Consider the following 20,084-nt stretch of genomic DNA (forward strand, 5'->3'; position numbering starts at 1 on the left):
AGGTAGGCAGGTAGAAATGGGCAAATGGGCTCGCTTGAAACATCCATAGTTTGATCTGCGAGGCGTGGGGGTATGGCATCTACTCCCTCCCAGTAGCCTACAGGTAGCCTTTTAGACTATTCCGTAGCATTTCATTATTACTTCCCATTATAAATTCAAAACTTCCAAAAAATATGAGCTTTCAGTTTATATAAGTGTACAGTTATCTATGTGTAAGTGCTTTAGTATTAAAACGAAATGTTATTACTCACTCAAGTCACGGTACTGCAAATAATCTAAATGTCATGATCTGCAAGTAATTAATTAAACACATTACACAGTTGATATAATTTAAGTGATTATATGTTTATGGTTTGTAATAAAACTATTTTTGTAGCCTAAATGATTAAATGTGTCTGGTCATGATATTATTTTATCTGTTAAACCCAACTAGCTGTTACCCACGGGCGGAATGACGTCGGGTCGGGTTTCACCCCGTTTGTATTGATAGTCAAAAGATAGAAGTTAAGTTAAGCTGAAATAAACAAAACAGAATACAGTAATACAACAAATAATCACACCTGATTTTAATAAGGTAATAAATTGAAAGAATAACTATAAGTACAGTTTGAGGTATTTTTAACATTAGGTACCGGTATACGGAAAGTTCCCTTTACAAAGTTATTACGACCTTAAATGGCAATTTATAAAATAATGTATAGTTTTGCGCAAGGTTTCTCATCATGACATGACGAACATTTTAAGTATATGGTTTATGGGGATGTGACTTGTACTTTTCTCAAAAGTTCATGGTTACTTTTTGGAATTTATATATGGAAAGAGTGATAGGATGAAATAAGATACAGCATATAAAATAAAACGTTGACGTCGATGTGCATTCAGTGTCTCCACACTTCCAACACAACCTTCTTAGAAAATTTATACATAATACATATTACTGAACATATTAAGACAATTTCTATATTCAATGACTGGATGGAGTTAGAGCTACATGGTAGCATTAACTGATAAAGATTCTGACTTTAAAAGACATTGTGAAAACAAGAAGAAGCGAGAACAGCAGACAACAGAGTACAGACAAACCTGTACCTGAATTTAAAAGTCAAAACAAACCGAGCCGAGCCAGCTTTTCTATTCTTTAGCTTTTCTAAGCAGCTTCCATAAATTAAAGCAAAGGTGGCAAATGCCTAAACCGTTGAGTGGAAGATTCCAATCTAAAGTTTTCGTTTCGTTTTCATGGTTTTGGGTCCACCGTTGGATTATATTGAATAGAAAGTTGAGAATCGCACTACAAGTTGAGTTTGCAGAAAAAGGCTCGCTCTTCATTTTCGTATTTCAAATTATTCATAGGCTTACCTGACCTAATATCAGATTACGAAGGCTATAACAAAAAGGTAACCTCTTTATTTGGCTCTTTAATATACTTAGGCTGTAATATGTTGTTTAAAATAACAAGGTTTGTCTTATATTTTAGCCTACTAATAGCTTACCAGGCCTAGGCCCTAGGCAGAAGTCTAAGTGCCGGGTACAGTAAACTAAAGTGCAGCCGAAAAAACACATAGGCTAGGCTATATCAAATTAACACTAAGTTAACCAAACTTAAGTCAATTACATTAAGTAAGATAATCAATGTAAGTTACTCGCTTACTTAATGGATATTTTCATTCGATAGTAGGGTAGGCTGGGTAGCCCAGTTAAGATAAAACTGCACCCAAAATTTATTTGAGACCTTTTTTTTACTTTTTGTGAAAAGAGAAAAATTAAGAGAAAAAAAAAACTTTAAAGCGCATTTAATAAAAAAGTGTGACAGTTAAATTTTACCTAGGCCTATGAAACACTTGTTATTTTGAAAAAAATCCAACAGAATTTACCTTTAGGGGCTTTGGGCTGCCAGACATCAGGGCCGCCAACAGCTTGTTTTCTTCTGCAAGAACGCAAGTTAACTGTAAGGTGTTTAAAATGGGTCTAGACAGTTCTTCCTCCAAGATTTAAAAAAATGCTATGGGTTCTAATACAGTAGGCTATGTACATTCGGTAAATAAATATAAAAGCTAAAGTAAAAAATATGTAGGTCAAGGTTTAGGCCTATTCAACAACATTCTAGACCTAGTAAATTGTTGGGCAGTAACCATAGACTATATAACACTAGTGACTGTATAACACTCAATGCAGTAACTTAATAAGTTTAATAGTTCAGGTTAGGTTCACCTGGTTTGGACACCTTAGCCTTCTTTCACATGAGTGTGGTGCATACCCGAACCTGTCCGATCAATATGCGTTTAATACAAACAAACAAAAAATTAATTGGAGAACCTACTGCATTTAGCCACTGACAAAACTACTGATTCTAGGCAAAACCAGCCCGGAATGCATAGTGTGAAATCGCAGGTTACGGTAAGTTACATAAGAGTAAATGTTTAATAAACTAACCATCTGATCCGGGCGTGTATTAGAAGTTGAGGTTTGTCCAGACAGAGCTTTAGGTTTGTCCGGGCAAAACTATACTAGTGTGAAAGCTCCCATCATATGATAAGTTAGTCTAAACAGCAATACAAACTGGACCCGCACCCCACTGGTGTGTAAGAAGGCTTACTCAGACAAGCAGCTTAGGCTAGATATTTTTCAAGCATAAAAAATGTAAATCCAATGATAATTATTTGCTATATTTTGAAAAGGAAAGGTTTTACAAGTGTAATTTAGGTAGGCCCTACTGGTGCCTAATGTATGCAGATTAATATTTATAAAAAATAAATTATTAACATAGAACCATTAACATTGTAAAACATGATATTATTCTGGAGTGCTCGTCAACAGCAAATGTCATTGTTTATTCTGAAATAGTGATGATTATTTGTTGTTGACTACGGTATGTTATTTTGTTTATGAAATACGGTAGCAGGGTTGCACTCATAATACAATAATTTGTTAGATTAGATTAGAATTGTACAGTACAACACCAACAAACTAGGGGGACGAATTTAATGCGAAGTTGAGAGAACTGTGAGTATTGAATAGGTATGATGATATCTTTGTTAATGACTAAAGACCCAGTTTTAAACCACCTAGTCACTGACTTTTCTCATGATCAATCCTACCTGCTGATTAACCTAATAGGTGAGCACAAGATTAGATACAGTATGATTAGATTTTGCCAATGCTGACACACCAGAGTGTGTGTTTTAAAACAAAGATAATTGAACAATAAGTTTTGAATGAATGAGATGACAGCCTTTTTGCTGACTAAGATTATCTGTTTCTTAGCCAGGATTATCTATACCTATAAAATGCAAAGCCCTCACTGACTGATTAGCTCACTCATCACTAATTCTCCTACTTCCCATTTACCTAGGAGACTGAAATTTTTAAGTCAGAAAATTCAATACTCAAAACTGAATTATTCACTAATTAGGTCAAACGTTGAATACCTTTCTTATAGTGACTAAAACTATAATGTCTTTTTGCGAAGTAATTTATTCAGGCTCCATGGCAAGAAATAGTCTATTAATCAATATTAAGCAACTGTTTAATGAAGAACTGTCTGTAGCTTCATTTAAATGGTTTCAACTAACAGCTGTAGGGAATATTATTATTATTATTTATTGACTTCTCTGCACAAATATAATCAAAAACAAATATTGAATATTTGAGGTTTTCAGCATTTCTAACAAAACAAATATTACATTTAAACATAATGCTGCATATGGTACCAAATAGAAACTCCCCTAGTTATTTTGGTGGTGGAACCACACTGATCAATAAAAGAATCACAGAGAAATTGGTGAACATACATAGAAAAAAAAACATTGCCACAAACAAATTGAGAACCTCCTCCTTTTGTTGGTAGTGGGGAAGTCGGTTAAAAATGGTTTCAAATGTTTGTAAATCATCATACGAAATGGTGTTAAGAAAAAACTAATTACAATACATCAGCTTTACTACACAGTGACATGCTACTCAAATTACTCACTGATCTGTTTTTTCCATCCCCAGATGGAACTATTGAGGAAGACTAGCACTGAGCCTGATTCGGGAACCGAAGTCAAAGTTCGCTCCATCGTGTTGACAGAGCACGGCTCCTTTGATAACATCAAGGTAAGTTTTTAAACATATTTGGTATTTACAGTTTATTGCGTTTTCTTCTAATTGGCTTTGGGGGAGTTTATTGTTTAACACTATTTGTGCTGTCGACATGTTTGAACATAAAAGTTGCATTTATTTTAATGTTAAGCAATTGCGGGAATTCCCGTCATCAGCACCCAACGTGTTAAGCAGTGTTTATGGTAGCCAATAATTTATTGTGTTTTTGGTTGAATTTCTTTTTAAGTGTTAATGTCTCTTGCATTTTTTTTTTTTAGTTAAGGACTAGCTGTTGTGCCAGTGCTTTTCATCAGTGAAACCTTGGAAGAGTAAAATTTAGTTTTATCTGTTGTATAAAATAGTTACACATCATCCATTTATTTTGGAAAAAATAATTATGTATACAGAGTGGCTGAAAAGTAACTTGCATCTCCCTTTAACTTTTTAACCATTTGAGATATATTTGAAATCGGTTTGAGGCAACCTTCTTAAATATGAGGGGCTACAATTAATAGGCTAATGATGGTTTATTTTGAAATTTTTTCTCTTAGGGGTGATGGTAGGGGTTAGCTAATACTTTTAAAATGAGAACTTTCAGGCTATAGTCGACTTTGGTATCATTTTACAGGTCTTGATAAAAATCAGACCATTACCCCTAAGGGCAATATTTTCAAAACTAACCATCGTTATTGTAGCATCTCATATCTATACTATGAAGGTTGCTGCAAACCGATTTCAAATATCTGAAATGGTTAAAAAGTTAAAGGAAGGGAGTGTAAGTTACTTTTCAGCCACCCTGTATGATTCTTCACTTGAAGTTTCAGTTTTCGGTTTAATTTTCAGTTAATGAAACCATACTTACTGTACTTACTACATGTAACAGTGCATTGCTCATGATGCAGGTACTATATTCCTCCCTTACAAATATACACTGGTGAGAGGAAGTGTTAAATTTAAAACAACCCACCAACACAGCAAGTAAATTTTTAAAGATTCATTTCTTTAAACAAAATAAGATCAAATACTGTAATAACAAACGTTTGATAAATAAGTAAACTAATTGCTAATAGAGTTAAAATCAACTAAATAACTAACATATTAGAACATATATTACTGGAGCTTTGCTCGTTTAGTAGGGGATGAGTGAAATAAGACTGAGTCTTCATTGTCCTCCTCAAGTATATGAGTTACTAGATCGGCGTCGTCTTCCTCGTTGAAGGTGGCTTCATTCCTGTTGTGACATTCTTGGCTACCACAAACTTTGCAAAGGGCGGAACAAGGCCTGCCTTTCTACAGCCATACGCCCCCATAAAGCCTGTTGTGCATCTGCATGAGATGGTGTTTTTGGAGGTTTGGGGGAGCAGCGTCTGATGGGTTCCAGTCTTCCATCTTTTCTACACCAGTCCCACTCGATAGGGTCCTTGGAAATCCCCATCCACTGCATGGCCTGATGATATGTTCTCAGGAAGTGGAAATGTGCTGCGTCAGTAGTTGGAGGTAGTTTAGCCAGGTTGAGTTTAGTGGCACTGGTCTTCATTTTTTATAGCGAAGAGAGTTAAACGACTGTTCTCCACTGTCACCATACAAAGATATCACGATTTTCTCTCCTGCTGCTGAAATTTCTTGGGGACTGGCAGCAGGGTCCTGAAATATCGCAGACTGCTCCAGCAATGATGGTCTTTTGTAAAAATTTCACAGAATTTATTCTTTCCAAAAACAAAAATGTTTGAAGTGGTGTCACAGCCCGAAATTGCGTGCAGAAGCAAGATACAGCCTTTGGAGTTGTACTTGTAGGAGGAAGCGGAGTAGATTGCCTCTGGATGTTTTCCTCTCGCTGGCTTTTTGAGGCATTGCACTGTTACATGTAATAAGTACAGTAAGTATGGTTTAATTAACTGAAAATTAAACCGAAAACTGAAAGTTAATTTGTAAATTTTTAGGTCCCAAAAGCGAAAAATAGACCCATTCTTTTATTTGTTATTTGTTTCTTTTATTGTTTTGTTTGTTTTTCAGCCCCACGTCAAACGGTTGGCCTAAAGAATAGAAGCATTTTGTAGGTAATTAATTATACATGTGATTGGGATACTTGTTATCCTAGAATATTTCATTACTAGAATTACAGCGATCTAAAGAAAGAGATTTGGCCAAATAAAAAAAAAGATTTACGTTTTATTGTAAAATAATTTAAATATTTTCGTATCCATAAGTCTTAGAACCAAATTGTTATACTTATCTTATAGGAAATTTAATTGTCTACAACATTGCAGTTACATATTATTCGCTAAAACGCACCAAAACGGAGATGTAGGCGAAAATCTCTAGAAAGTACCGATTTTTTAGATTTTTCAATATGGCGGCGGGCGCGGAGGGGGTAGAATTGTGCATTTTGCGGTTTTAACACCTACTTACCATCCTAGACAACATATAAAAAATTTAGACTTACCGGACCGTTTGTAAGTTAACCCCCCTATTTTTGTCTCTATTTACTGGACTACTAACAAGACTACAAGATCCTCACTCATCCTACACTCATCTCCATTCATACTTGGCGTAAAATACCTACTTTGTATGGTCGCCATTTCATTGAACAGTATTGTTAAAACAATGAAAGAAATGGTAATGAAATGTGAAAACTTTTCTACTTAATACAACAGATTGGGAGAATAGCTTGTACCAGATAAGAAACTGACTGGAATTTTTGTGAATGGAATTTGAACTGGACTCTATCTATGGCTGCGGACAAGCCTACTGAGGCTTTTCAAGCTTTGTATGAAATGTATTTGGTTTATTATGTTTTTGTTGTATGAAATAAATAAATAATTTGGCACATACTAACCCAATTAAATGAACTGTGTCTTGTTATACAGCTGGGTAGAATGGTTTGTTTTGTGCAAAAAGTATATGACCTGTAAAAAAGCTCTCAAGCTTTTCAATGTGTTGCAGATAATAACTAAAAGCCTAACTGTTTCTCTAATGATTTGTATAATGTTTAGGTAATGGAGTGGCCGCTGCCTTCAAGATGTGGTCCGTTACAAGTGAGAGTAGCTGTGAGTTTCTGTGGTGTCAACTTTGCTGATGTTTATCACGTCCAAGGAAGGCTTTTGCAGACTGCAGTCCCGTATGTGATGGGGCTCGAGTGTGCCGGAAAAGTTTTAGAGATTGGAACTTGCGTCAATCACATAGATGTAAGTCCAAGGCTAAGTAGACTGAGTAATTTACATAACTATGTATCTAAGTAGGGCCTATACATCTATGATCAGAATTAATGTCTTAGTCTTAGGAAGATAACTGCATCGTATAACGAGACTGAGGGGCTTTTTGACTGACACTAATGTGTCCTAAGAGTGAAAATAAGTTTATCTGAAGAGGTTCGGTCACTGTATCAAAAACCAAATATCTTTATCAATAATTAAGTACATACTTGTGAGGTCTCTCCCAAAGTACAATATATAGATATACAAACACTATAAAGCAATATTCTAGAAAGAGCTAATCATGCCAGCTGGATCCCAGAGGGTTCAAAAAGCTTCCACTTAACTGTGCCTCAAGTAATCTGCTGTGGTGATCTAATCTTCCGTTAAGTAAGTTTTTGCCCTGTATATGGAATCTAGTAACACATCCAAAACACTGTCTCTTATTTAACTGAACATTTATTTCCCAAAACAAATATTTTGACTCTGTTAACATTGATAAAAGAATTTTCCTCACATCAAGCTTAAATACCTACGATATGTGTTAAATACTCTTGGAAGTAGATTTGATTTGCTATTAATGTCTTGTATTACAGACAAAATTAGGTGGAAAATTCAATCCCACCCTGTCTGTACTGTGACTTACATTAGTACAGTAGTTGGACTAGTGTAAACAAATAAAATAAATAAATAACGTCTTTACTAGCCAGCGTACATCAGATCAAAGACCTGTTTTACATGAAAACTCCACTTATCTTTGAGCCTAAAAAGATGTGCAACTACCACGAGGAGATGAACAGCGAGGTTTTCGAAGGTTGGTTTTTCGGGGTACCTACTACTACCAGCCATCCATCGGGGAAGTATTATCGTGATGGATAATGCCCCTTACCATTCTCGAATCATTGATAAGGCCCCTACTTCGAGCTCCACGAAATAGGAAATGATAAAGTGGCTCCAAGAAAAGGCAATTGTTCACAGTGCTGATCTGCGGAAGTGGGAGCTGTATGAAGTGGTGAAATGACACAAGCCAACTCAGCCGAAATATGTGATCGGCACTAAAGCAGCTGAGCTGGGGCACACTGTAATCAGACTGCCACCGTATCACTGCCACTACAACCCCATTGAGATGGTTTGGGCATACCTTAAAGGTTATGTCAGGGATAACAACAAAACATTCAAGCTAGCTGATGATCAAACCCTATTTATGGAAGCGGTTGGTAAAGTGACTTCAGTGCAATGGAGCAAGTACGTCCAGCACGAGAAAAATCCATCAATGACGACTGGTAAAGTGAAGGGTTGAATGACGCTAATGTGCAGGACTTCATCATCAACCTGTGTCCAGATGACAGCGATGGCGAATCAAGTGACAGTGATGACGATGATGATTCTGGCAACAGTGATTTGGAAGTGTACCCCCAGCAAGTAGCTGCTGTGACAACCATTTATCACACATCAAGCCCACACATTACCACATCACCACATTACCACACACATTATTATTACACATTACTATTTTCTAATCTAGTTACATGTTATACGTCATTCACTGCCTAATTTTTGCTAAAACACCATCATTCAATTAAAAATGATATTTTAAATCATAACGGCATAATTTCGTGTGTAAATTCTGGGCTATAATGTTGTTGTAATCAAGCAATCGTCTTATCTGCAATTTGATAACTTTTGTAAAGTGAAGGCCTATTTTTGTGTAAATATTGTTTTGTTTTAATTTATTTCCTTGTATTTTTTAGAAGATGTTTAATTTTTAATCTAGTTACATGCTATATGTTATTAATTGCCTAATTTTTGCTAAAAAACCGTCATAATTAATTAAAGACGTAATTTTTAATCATAACGGCATAATTTGGTGTGTAAATTCTGGGCTATATTTTTGTTGTAAGCCATCGTCTTATCTGCGATTTGATAAATCTTGAAAACTGTATTTTTTTAGTAAATAGGCCTATTCTTTATTTATTTAATTGTATTTTTTAAAAGATAATAATTTTAACGCATAATGTTTCTCTACTATTATTCAATATTTCTGTTTATTATCATAACCAAATTTGACGACTTATCACTAAAGAATGAATTATTTTTTGTTAAAATAAAACATACAAATAATCATAGGTTAATTTTTTATTTTTTATATATTTTTGTTTTGTTTTGGATAGTTCATATGGAATTGTACTGTTAGAAAATGTTTTATTTGACGGAATACCGGTCAGTTTTTGATACCTAGAAATCCCGGGATTGGCATCTTTTAATCCCGGGATTAACGGGATTGCAAAACCTATGTTTTTTTTTCAATTTGAGGAGGTTTACTTACGGATAATGAATTAAAATACGCCCAATTACTGTTTACTTATAGGACGATAAAAATATGCGGTATATGAAAAAATGGTAAAAGCTGTGATCTATTTCAATTGGACAATTTAATTATGATGAAACTCAATAGGTGAACCTAGTGTAAATATATGTATTAAGTGTATTAGATGTATTTAGATTTACCTTCTGAAAATGTTATCAGGCCTACATAAGTTAAATGTTAATTAATAACAGTACTAGTATAAGTCATTTTGAGTTTTACTTTTGCTTTTAAACGCAAACAATGCAATTGATGTGGTAAACTTAAAATATGGCAATCGGTAATTGAAGTGTTGTTTTCTTAATAATATTGAAGGCCTAAGAATATAAACACACCATTATTAAGATTACTTATGTTTAGGGCCTATTACTTTATCTTCGTATTTGGTTTTAAGTGTGGTGATTATTTTTTATATAATCCCAAATTAAGTTTTTTGTACACACCTTAGTACATAAGCAGATGGTTTGTTGTTGTTTGTACCTTAAATTGTTTTATTGCTGTCAGTCAACATAACATTTTTACGCTGCAACTGATCATTCTTCCGATATTATCTGTTTATCCTAATATTTTGATTTATTTAGTTTCCATATTAGCATATTATTCTTAGTAGTCAAACTTCCAGCTGTGCTTCTTGGCAAGTTGAGTGAAGTGAGTAAAAGTGAGTTGAGTACGACTTGTGTCTCGCCACTCCTAGCGTAATGGACAGTGTATTTGCTTTCGATCTAAGTTCACTGATGTGGTCAAATTTCTTCAAATTATATACAAGCCTTAGAGCATTATTCTGAGGTCTTGTCTGAATTCTGATTCTGTCATTTGTTAAACAACCAGAAAATGTAGGGAGGCAATAATGAATGGATGGATAAATCACTGCTTGCACTATTTGAAGTTAAGCTGAAGACAGCAGTACAGAACTCAACTTGTGCAACTGTCTCAGCTTCCCAACAGCAACCCGACATATACGACTCACCTGCTCAGAAAATTTAAGAGAATCGTCTAGATAGACACCCAGGATCCTTAATGAGGAACAAAGTGATAAAGGTGTGTCATCCAAAGAATTTTTAATACTACTCCTATTAGAATTCAATTTGCCCTGCAAAGAAGAATTACTGATATGCAAAACTGAGCACTTATTGGGATTGAGTTTTAATCCATGATCATCAGACCATTTCTTAACCATGGTATTTATCCTCTGGTAACAATGGTGTAATCTATTATGCTCCTATTTTGGAGGGCAGTAATTTAGTCTGGTACTTTTGTTTCTAGGGAACCACAACTTGACAAACATTTCATCACTGTGTTTACAAATTGCTTCTCAACTCAAATTTTTAGTTTATCTACATGGCAAAGAGAAACTTAATGTCCCAATATTACATACAAAATGTAATTAAAACTGTTGAAGAGATCAACAATCCTGCTGGAAGTTCAGTTGCTGATATAAGTAACAATCTCATCAAGCGTTTTAGCAGCATTGTAAATATTCAGGTCAGAAATGCATTAAAAGCTGCATTACGACAAAAGAAGTTGATAAAAAAAGGAAACAGATACTATGTGAAGGCCAAACCTGTTTTAAAACGGGTGAGATTCAACGGTGTACATGAAGTCTCATCGAATATAAAAATACCAATTAAAAGGGACTGTTGTGAAATGAAGAATAGGCCAATACTACGTAAGAAATATTATAAAAGGCGTGGAAGTAAATTTAGTAAAAAACAAACTGGTCTTGCAAATGGCTTGGCCGGTGTTAACAGCCATGGTCCTTTGTCCAAGAAGTCAAAATGTTTAAACGCAACTGCAAACAAGGACAGTTCTTCATGGAATACACATGATCAAACTAATCATGAAAAAACATGCTGTTGTCATGTTATCACAAGTCCTATAAATCATTTGGTGAAAAGCAGTGATGAACGTATCCATGATAACAACACTTTGAAAAGAAAAGTAGTTTCTCACGTGATCAACAATAAAGAATGTTCGTGTAATAGTAACACTCAAATGGAGCGAATTATGAATTTTTGTTACAATGAGTTTGTTCTCCCATTGACTAGCCCATTTTACAAACCTTGAATAAATGTTATAACTCAAGTGTCTTATTGCTGATAAGTAAAGTTTAGTTTCTGTACAGGAGTTTCGTTGTTTATTTTCTTAATAGCTTAGGCCTAACATTAATTGTTTCATCCCCAGATATTATTCATGGAGATGTATGCTTATTTATATAATGTTTTTCCATATCCATCTTTAAATAAAAAAATTCTAATTTTCATTCCTCAATTTTTGGTGGACGCGTACAAAAAGTAACAGTAAACAGTATCAAAATGTGTTTGAGGAGGTGATACTAAAATCCACCTATTCGCTATTTTCAATCCAAGCTGTTCTCTGTTAATTGAGGATGGACCACCAAGCACTGTCATAAGTTGCACCTGGTCTGACACAGACCGGAGATCCACAGTGCTGTATCTTGATAAAGGAGACAAATTGGGCCACTTGGCCATTAAACTTTTAAATCTAACGGCAAGTTTAAAACGGTTATTTACAATATAAGTATGTCTTAATTTGTTTAACTCAATGTCTTTTTTGTGATTCATGACCAAACCCTATGACAATAATTATTTTCTGTATTTCCCCAGGTTGGAGACCGTGTGGTTTGCTACATGCCCGAGTCTGGTTGTTTCCAGGACACTGTTATTGTTCCTAGTTCGCAATGTTTCCTCATACCCGAAGAGATTAGCACGGGCATGGCTTGTGCCCTTCCAGCCAACTATTTGACTGCCTACTTTGCACTCTGTGAATTGGGCAACTTGCGACCAGGAAATAGTGTGCTGATCCATTCAGCTGCTGGTACGTTTTCATTGTATTGAATACTGTACTTTGCTTATTAAAATATAACTTAATATATAAATAAACCAGCAGAGTACCCGTTCTTTGTACGGGGTTGGCATATAAGTATAAAATGCTTATACGTATTGCAGTTATACTTGTGCGCGTATTTAATGGATAAGGTTTGAGAAAATTTGGTTCTTTATATTTACGGTACCGTATGCTATAGTATAACACATCTACCATAGCCATACTGTTCTACCACTGCACCTAAACAATAGAAAAAAGTAAAATACCAAACATTCGCACAATATCACAAATTATTTATTAGCCTAAATTAAAAACATAAACATTTCAGTAAACAATCCTACTTTGACAGTTATGATTGTGTATCACAGCTTTTTGATGCTGCTTACTTCAATTTATTAGCTGTTATCATAATTGCAAAATACCCCCGCCGCAGCAAACCTGCAGACTAAGCGAATTTCCATTTGATTTACACTGAAATGTCTACTTAAAAATATAACATTTATTCCCGATTTAAATAGAATTAGTTTAACAAGTACTTAGGTTTGCTGCATCAGGGAGGTAAAACTGTTTTTTTTTTATGTTAATAGTTAGTAAGAAATAAAAACATTTTTCAAATTTGATCAAAATATGTTCATAAACAAGCAAACTACAACAGTTTACTTATTCTCCATAAGAATAACATGGGAATTTTAAATTTACAATTTTTTGGAATTTTCTCCGTAACCATTAGGCAAATAATAACGCTTCAATGTACTAAATTATTGGTTTTTTAAGCTCTACAAAATGGTTTGGAAAGAAGTTGCTAAATTTTATGTTTTTTGGGTCAAAAATGCGAAAAACCTATTTTTACCCCATAAAACCCCCCGTAAACCCCCGTTTCCATGGTCCGATCATGCTGGATTGCGAACTCGTTCGAATAAACGTAGGTTTACACGTTTGTACCGAATTTCATCAAAATCGGATCATTTTTGCTAGAGTTATCGTGCTAACGGACACACATATATATATACGTTGAACGGATGGTGTTTTTGGCCTCTAGGGACCTCGAAACGAAAAAAAAAATCGCTCCCGCGTCCAGGTCTTACCATGAGTACTACGGTAATAGCTTATTTCCTATATGGGAAATTCGCTAAAAATAATAGTGCTGCACCCTGTTGGTTAGCCAAGTTATAACTTTTTAGTGCTGAAGACATCCTATCTATATGGATCAGCTGTTGCCAATTTTTTGCTAAAAAAAGAATGTGGTTGTGTGAGCCAGTTACAGATTGTGCTAGTGTCTAAAACTCTATTTTGTACCTTATTTTAAAACGTTTTTATTAGCTCACTTTCTTGTCCGGTACAAATTTTGCAATCAATTTTATACTAAGTTCCCGATGAGCTAGAGACTTGAAACTTGAAACATAGCTCACAAATGGATGACAATGCAATATTATATAATTTAATTTTCATATTTCCCTTGGGCTACGCCCCATCGGTTTGTTTTTGTTAACTCGTTTTCTTGCAAATTTTGATACTTCCCGATGAGCTAGAGACTTGAAACTTGAAACATAGGTCACAAATGGATGACAATTGCGACGCTGCCTACAACGGCTGGAAAAATATTACAAGTAAGTGCAGTCGCAACCGTTTGCCGAGGATAGCTCAGCCTACAATGGCTGGGTAAAGTTCCAGGGTCTGGGACAAGGTCAGGGAAACCACTAGGCCAAAAGCCGGGTCTAACCGGTATAGGACTGGCTCATACACGGGCACTGTGAACAAGTCAAAAACAAGTCACCAAAACAAACGTGCAATAATCACTACCAGGCCTACGTCGATTCTCCACTCTCCTAGGGTGTCGTTGCTGACTACGCAATTTGGGCTTCGTCCTAAAAACTATTTTAACTATCCAATAGTTAAGCCCAGAGTGCCTAAAACACAGTGAGTTACACAACGACTTGCCAATAAAAACCACAACGCGAGTTATCACCAGGCGGGGTCTACTAGGCCACTAAACTACAATACACCACTCTAATGCCCAAGCTAAGAATCAAACAGTTCACTCAATAATAATACCATATAATAATACAAGTGCACTATCGGCAGAGTGACTACACCTCTAGCAGCTGGTCTCAATAAATACCAAGCTAAACAAGCAAAACTAGATGTCAATTGCACTACTATTAAATTATTGCGCTACTTAGTAGCAGGTAAATAAATATTAAATACATTCCAAACACTAGATAAATATATTATCTGATAGCCGGTGCTCCGCTATCCAAGCTACCAAGATAACGTGTTATTTATTTATTTATTTAAATGCTACAATACAGACTTACGTCCAATTACATTGCAGCATAGTACAAATACTCATAATACAGTACATACTTTGTGTGAACACGTGTCAAAATGTCTTTTCTTAATCATGTAGGCAACAACACAATATTAAATAATTAACACTTTACATAAACAACAGTACAACAACAACAGAAAATGAGCAACTTAAATTAAATTGAAACACAACAAATTAAATTGAGACAATAGCCATGGTACTATGAAATTATTTTTCAAATAAATTATCATTCAATTGATTTCTGTAAGAGGCTAGGGTCGAGTTGAATAAATCAATACCCTGGGGTAATGTATTATAAAGCCTCATTAAGACATTGGCAGGAGACTGGGCACCCAGGCAAGTCCGGGCAAATGTAGGAGCGAACAAAACACGGACTCTGGACGAGGGACGAGGCACGAGGAAAGATAACAGCGATAAGATCTCGCTATCATCAACTTTTCCATTGACCAATTTGTGGAGAAACGTCAGCATTAGTACATCCCGTCGACTCTTTAAGCTCTTCATTTCGAACAGATCCAGTAATATAGGATATGATATGTCATATGTGAAATAGCCGAATCTTTTGAAAAATAGATACCGTAGGAATTTTATTTGGATTTGTTCTATCATCTCAATGAGATAAGCATGATGTGGATACCACACTATTGAACCGAATTCAAGTCTAGACCTAACCAGGGAGAAATATAGTAGCTTGAGTCCATATATGCCTTTCAGGAAATTCCCAGATCTGAATATAAAACCCAAGTTACGAAAAGCCATCTTACAGGATTCAGCAATATGGTCTGCATACGAAAACTTGTCATCAATTGTAATTCCAAGATCTTTGGTTTTATAAAGAGATTGAAGGACAGCACCATTCATTGAGTAGCGAAAATTAATGATATTCTGCGTACGTCCTGTGTACCTCACGACAGCACATTTATCTGGATGAAATTTTAAGCCCTTATTACTCCAGCCTACTAAACGATCTAGGTCTTCCTGAAGAAGTATACAGTCATTAACAGTGTTTATTTCTTTGAAGACTTTTAAATCATCAGCATATAGAAGAACTTTACTATGATGAATACATTCAACAATGTCATTAATAAAAATTGTGAAAAGTAGAGGACCTAAATTAGAACCCTGCGGAACACCAGATGAAACAATGAAGTGTGTTGAATTACCAAACAAGCTGTTCAGGTTAAATTAAAATAATCAAATGAATAAACAATAACAACCCTACTACTGCTACTGCTACTACCAACTTTATGTTACTTAGCTGGGCTTCTATTAATAGGCTAATAATATTAGCTACTAGCCTACTGGCCACGTGCTTCCAACTACGCACGCTAAATCGTGCAGCCTAGGTTTGTCGGGCCTCAGAGTTATTAGTAATGTAACTAACTCTTGGTACAACGCAAAATAATATCTACTACATTCAATAAAATATATTATTTGCGCTTTAGCACCTGCCCAGAACCGTCAGGAATATACTTTAATATTATCCCTGACACCTGTAAATACCAACTACCATCAGGCTTTAACCAGCACGGTTACAACTCTAACTCTCACAACCAAATCAGAGATGAATGTGTTTAGTGTCAACTATCAACTCTTAAAACAAAATATAATAAAAGTCGTCCACTCACCACAAGTGGGTCACAACACCCAACTAACACCGACACTCACTGTCACTCGTATCACTGTACTCCGATGTCACCATCAACGTACACCAGTACACCAGTCGTCTCCACAAGGCACCCCCACTAACTTCCTCACTGCACGGGATCCACCACTAGAATGTCCTTCTCGGCTATCCAGTAGTCCCAGGATACCCAAGCTTATCCGAACTGATAAGCCGGGTCAAACAGAGCTAGCCAGGTTCGCCGCCGCCGCTTGCTTACCTCAACAGACACGCGGCCCAAATAGCAAATATTTACCCCCCTAGTAAAAATAACTCGTTACACAATGCAATATTATATAATTTAATTTTCATATTTCCCTTGGGCTACGCCCCATGGGCTTGTTTTTATTAGCTCGCTAGTCGCTCTCCTACAAATTTTGATATCAATTTTAAACGATGTTCCCAATGAGCTAGAGACTTGAAATTTGAAACATAACTCACAAATGGATGACAACGCAATATTATATCATTTAATTTTCATATTTCCCTTGGGCTACGCCCCTTAGGCTCCCAAATTTTCCATGTTTACATTTTGAAAGAATGTAAATATATCAATTAATTTAAGTCAGCTGTAAATACTTAAATTTGACAGTTCGAAGAGCAGAGGTTAAGAGGTACAGCTTATGCTCCCAAGAGATTCTTTATACAGACAAACATTAAAAAAATATACATAAACAATCTGATTGCAGATATAAAGGTATTTGTTAATAAATGCATTTGTTTTTTATTTAGTATTCTATAAAGTAAACAATAGATTAAATAGATTGATATATTTATGGTTAGTAGGTAGGCCACACATTCAATCTAATACATAATTACACGAAAAGAAACTCAAATAAACCTTAGATTTCCCAAATGCCTCTGTCTTAATCTGATATAGATGCTTGAAATAGATTTAACATCCACACACATTAAAAACTAAAAAGTACAAAATAATTTATAAATAAAAAATTTTTTAAAACAAAACGTTTTTAAACGCACTAAAAAGTAGAAAATAATTTATAAATACGTGGAGAGTATAAATAATACTTGTAAGATTTAAAATGAAAAACGTGGGGTGCATGCAATTGATACATTAGTTCAACAAGTGAAGGTAATTGTAAATTATCTATTGCATGCACCCCACGTTTTTAATTTTAAATCTTACAAGTATTATTTATACTCTCCACGTATTTATAAATTATTTTCTACTTTTTAGTGCGTTTAAAAACGTTTTGTTTAAAAAACTTTTTTATTTATAAATTATTTTGTTACTGACATAGTTGCTGGGTCACAACAGTTGCTATAGCTCATAATAAGTCATTCCATCAGTTTGACTTGGTAAAAACCATAGTGTAATCTGCAGAAATCAGTAATTTAGATCAGCGCAATCTGTTGGTGGCTCACATCAACTAAGGCAAATTTTATTGAAAACCTGGCTACAACTTTAACATGGGGATGGAATGTCTAGTTGTTTTATTAATAGTTAAATGTGCTATCTAAATATAAAAAAGGCAAAGCCCTCACTGACTCACTCACTCACTCATCACTAATTCTCCCACTTCCCATTTACCTAGGAGGCTGAAATTCGGTAGAACAATTCTTTGGGCTTTAAATAGGAAAACTAAGTAGTTTTTATTCTGGTCGGGCTTTCGGGCTCCGCCCCAGTGGCTATGGAGTTTCCCATGTTAACCTTATGATTTTTCATATTTAAAAGGAATTAATGAATCTTAACATATGTTTCAACTATCTGTAACCCGCGGGCTTTGCCCCGTTTAACTTCTTAATTTTCAAGATTATCTCGTTCGCATGGCTCAATCACGTCCTGGTTGAAGTTTGTTCGCTACGCTCACTCACCTTTAGGTTGAAGTTCGTTCGCTACGCTCACTCACCTTTTGGTTGCAAATTAGCTGTTGTCATAAATGTAAAAGAAATAATATTGCTGCACCCTGTTGGTAATCCTTGTAACTTTAATGCTATTGAACATCATAGAACAGAACCAACTTGTTTAATTGAAACAGCTGTTAAGATTCAATAATTCCATTTCTCATAAGGTTAACATGGGAAACTCCAGAGCCACTGGGGCGGAGCCCGAAAGGATTTTTGAAATAATAATATGCCTATATGTTAATTGGGAATGTGAGCTATCATAATGCGAAATTTCAGCCCAATCCGACCAGTATTTTTCGCGTTCACTTGTCACAAACATACATCCATACATCCATACATCCAAACTTTCTCATTTATAATATTAGTAGGATTAAACAAGTTGGTACTGTTCTATAATGTTCAATAGCATTAAAGTTACAAGGATTACCAACAGGGTGCAGCATTATTATTTTTTAAATTTATGACAACAGCTAATTTGCAACCAAAAGGTGAGTGAGCGTAGCGAACGAACTTCAACCTGGAGGCGAGTTAGCGTAGCGAACGAGCTAACCTGAAGGCAAGTGAGCGTAGCGAACGAGCTCCAACCTAAAGGTGAGTGTGCGTAGCGAACAAACTTCAACCAGGACGTGATTGAGCCATGCGAATACTTATGAAGTTAAACGGGGCAAAGCCCGCGGGTACGGCTAGTTGAATATAATAGAACCAACTTGTTATTTGAATCAGCTGACAAATTTTTATAATTCCTTTTAAATGTGAATAACCACATGGTTAACATGGGAAACTCCAGAGCCACTGGGCCGGAGCCTGAAAGGATTTTCTAAATAAGAAAATGCCTATATGTTAATCGGGAATGTGAGCTATCAGCATGCCAAATATAAGCCTAATCCGACCAGTAGTTAAATGTGTGATTGAACTTCAGACAAACAAACACACAAACTTTCACATTTATAATATTATCAAAGTACCCGTTCTTCATGCGGGGTTGGCGTATGAGTATAAAATTCTTATTGCAGTATATACGTGCTTTCCGTTTGGAATGGAATAGAGGACACGGTTTAAGAAAATTTGGTTCTTTTAATTTACGGTATGCTATAGTATATAAAACATCTACAATAGAATGTTCTACCACTGCACCTAAACAATAGAAAAAAGTAAAGTTCTCATTATATATCACAGCTTTTTGTTTCTAGTTGGTTCAAATTAGCTGTTATCATAAATAGTCCAGTCAAACGATAGTTGAACGGAACAAAAACTGCGACAATTTTTTTTTCATTAATCTATGTTTTTTGGGGCGCTGAATCCAAATCTGAAGAGATCCAACAAAAATTCCTTGTGCGTTTTGAGTTAGACGTAAAAAAATATGAAAATCTTCGCACTTTTTTCAGTTTCTTGCTTATAACTCCGAAACCATGCATTCTACTAAATTTTACTAATTTATGAAAATGAAAGATCATGAAATTTCGTACAATTTCAAAAAATACATACATATTGTCCGTTATCAAACGCACAGTTATCCCGTTAGAGCCCGCTCCAAATTACAGAAATATCACATTTTTGTAAAACCTGTTTTTTGCCAGATTTTTACATTTATTATTGAAAGTATGCGTTTATTGAAGGTAGACTATGAATGTAAATTAAGTTTAAAGACTTTAACTTGGTGTCCCAATTAGTGTACAATAAAAAATAACAAAATCTATTTCAGAACAAATAGAAGCAAAGACAATAAATAATTGGAGCGCGCTCCAA

At 35.2% G+C, this 20,084-nt stretch overlaps 1 protein-coding gene across 1 annotated transcript in view; it reads left to right on the forward strand.

Moving 5' to 3' along the window:
- Positions 1–1,199: 1,199 nt before the first annotated feature.
- The window catches only part of LOC128996049 (synaptic vesicle membrane protein VAT-1 homolog), a 28,795-nt gene continuing 9,910 nt past the window's right edge, over positions 1,200–20,084 (forward strand). The window contains exons 1-4 of the mRNA XM_054421184.1: positions 1,200–1,394; positions 3,991–4,092; positions 7,071–7,262; positions 12,258–12,468. Of these exons, the coding sequence (XP_054277159.1) occupies positions 3,991–4,092; positions 7,071–7,262; positions 12,258–12,468 (505 nt within the window). The 5' untranslated portion in view covers positions 1,200–1,394. The remainder of the gene's footprint in view (positions 1,395–3,990; positions 4,093–7,070; positions 7,263–12,257; positions 12,469–20,084) is intronic.

This window comes from Macrosteles quadrilineatus, unplaced genomic scaffold (genome assembly GCF_028750875.1).
Source record: "Macrosteles quadrilineatus isolate MER2022 unplaced genomic scaffold, UCM_ALF_1.0 Scaffold_5__1_contigs__length_97177068, whole genome shotgun sequence".
Lineage (NCBI taxonomy): Eukaryota > Metazoa > Arthropoda > Insecta > Hemiptera > Cicadellidae > Macrosteles > Macrosteles quadrilineatus.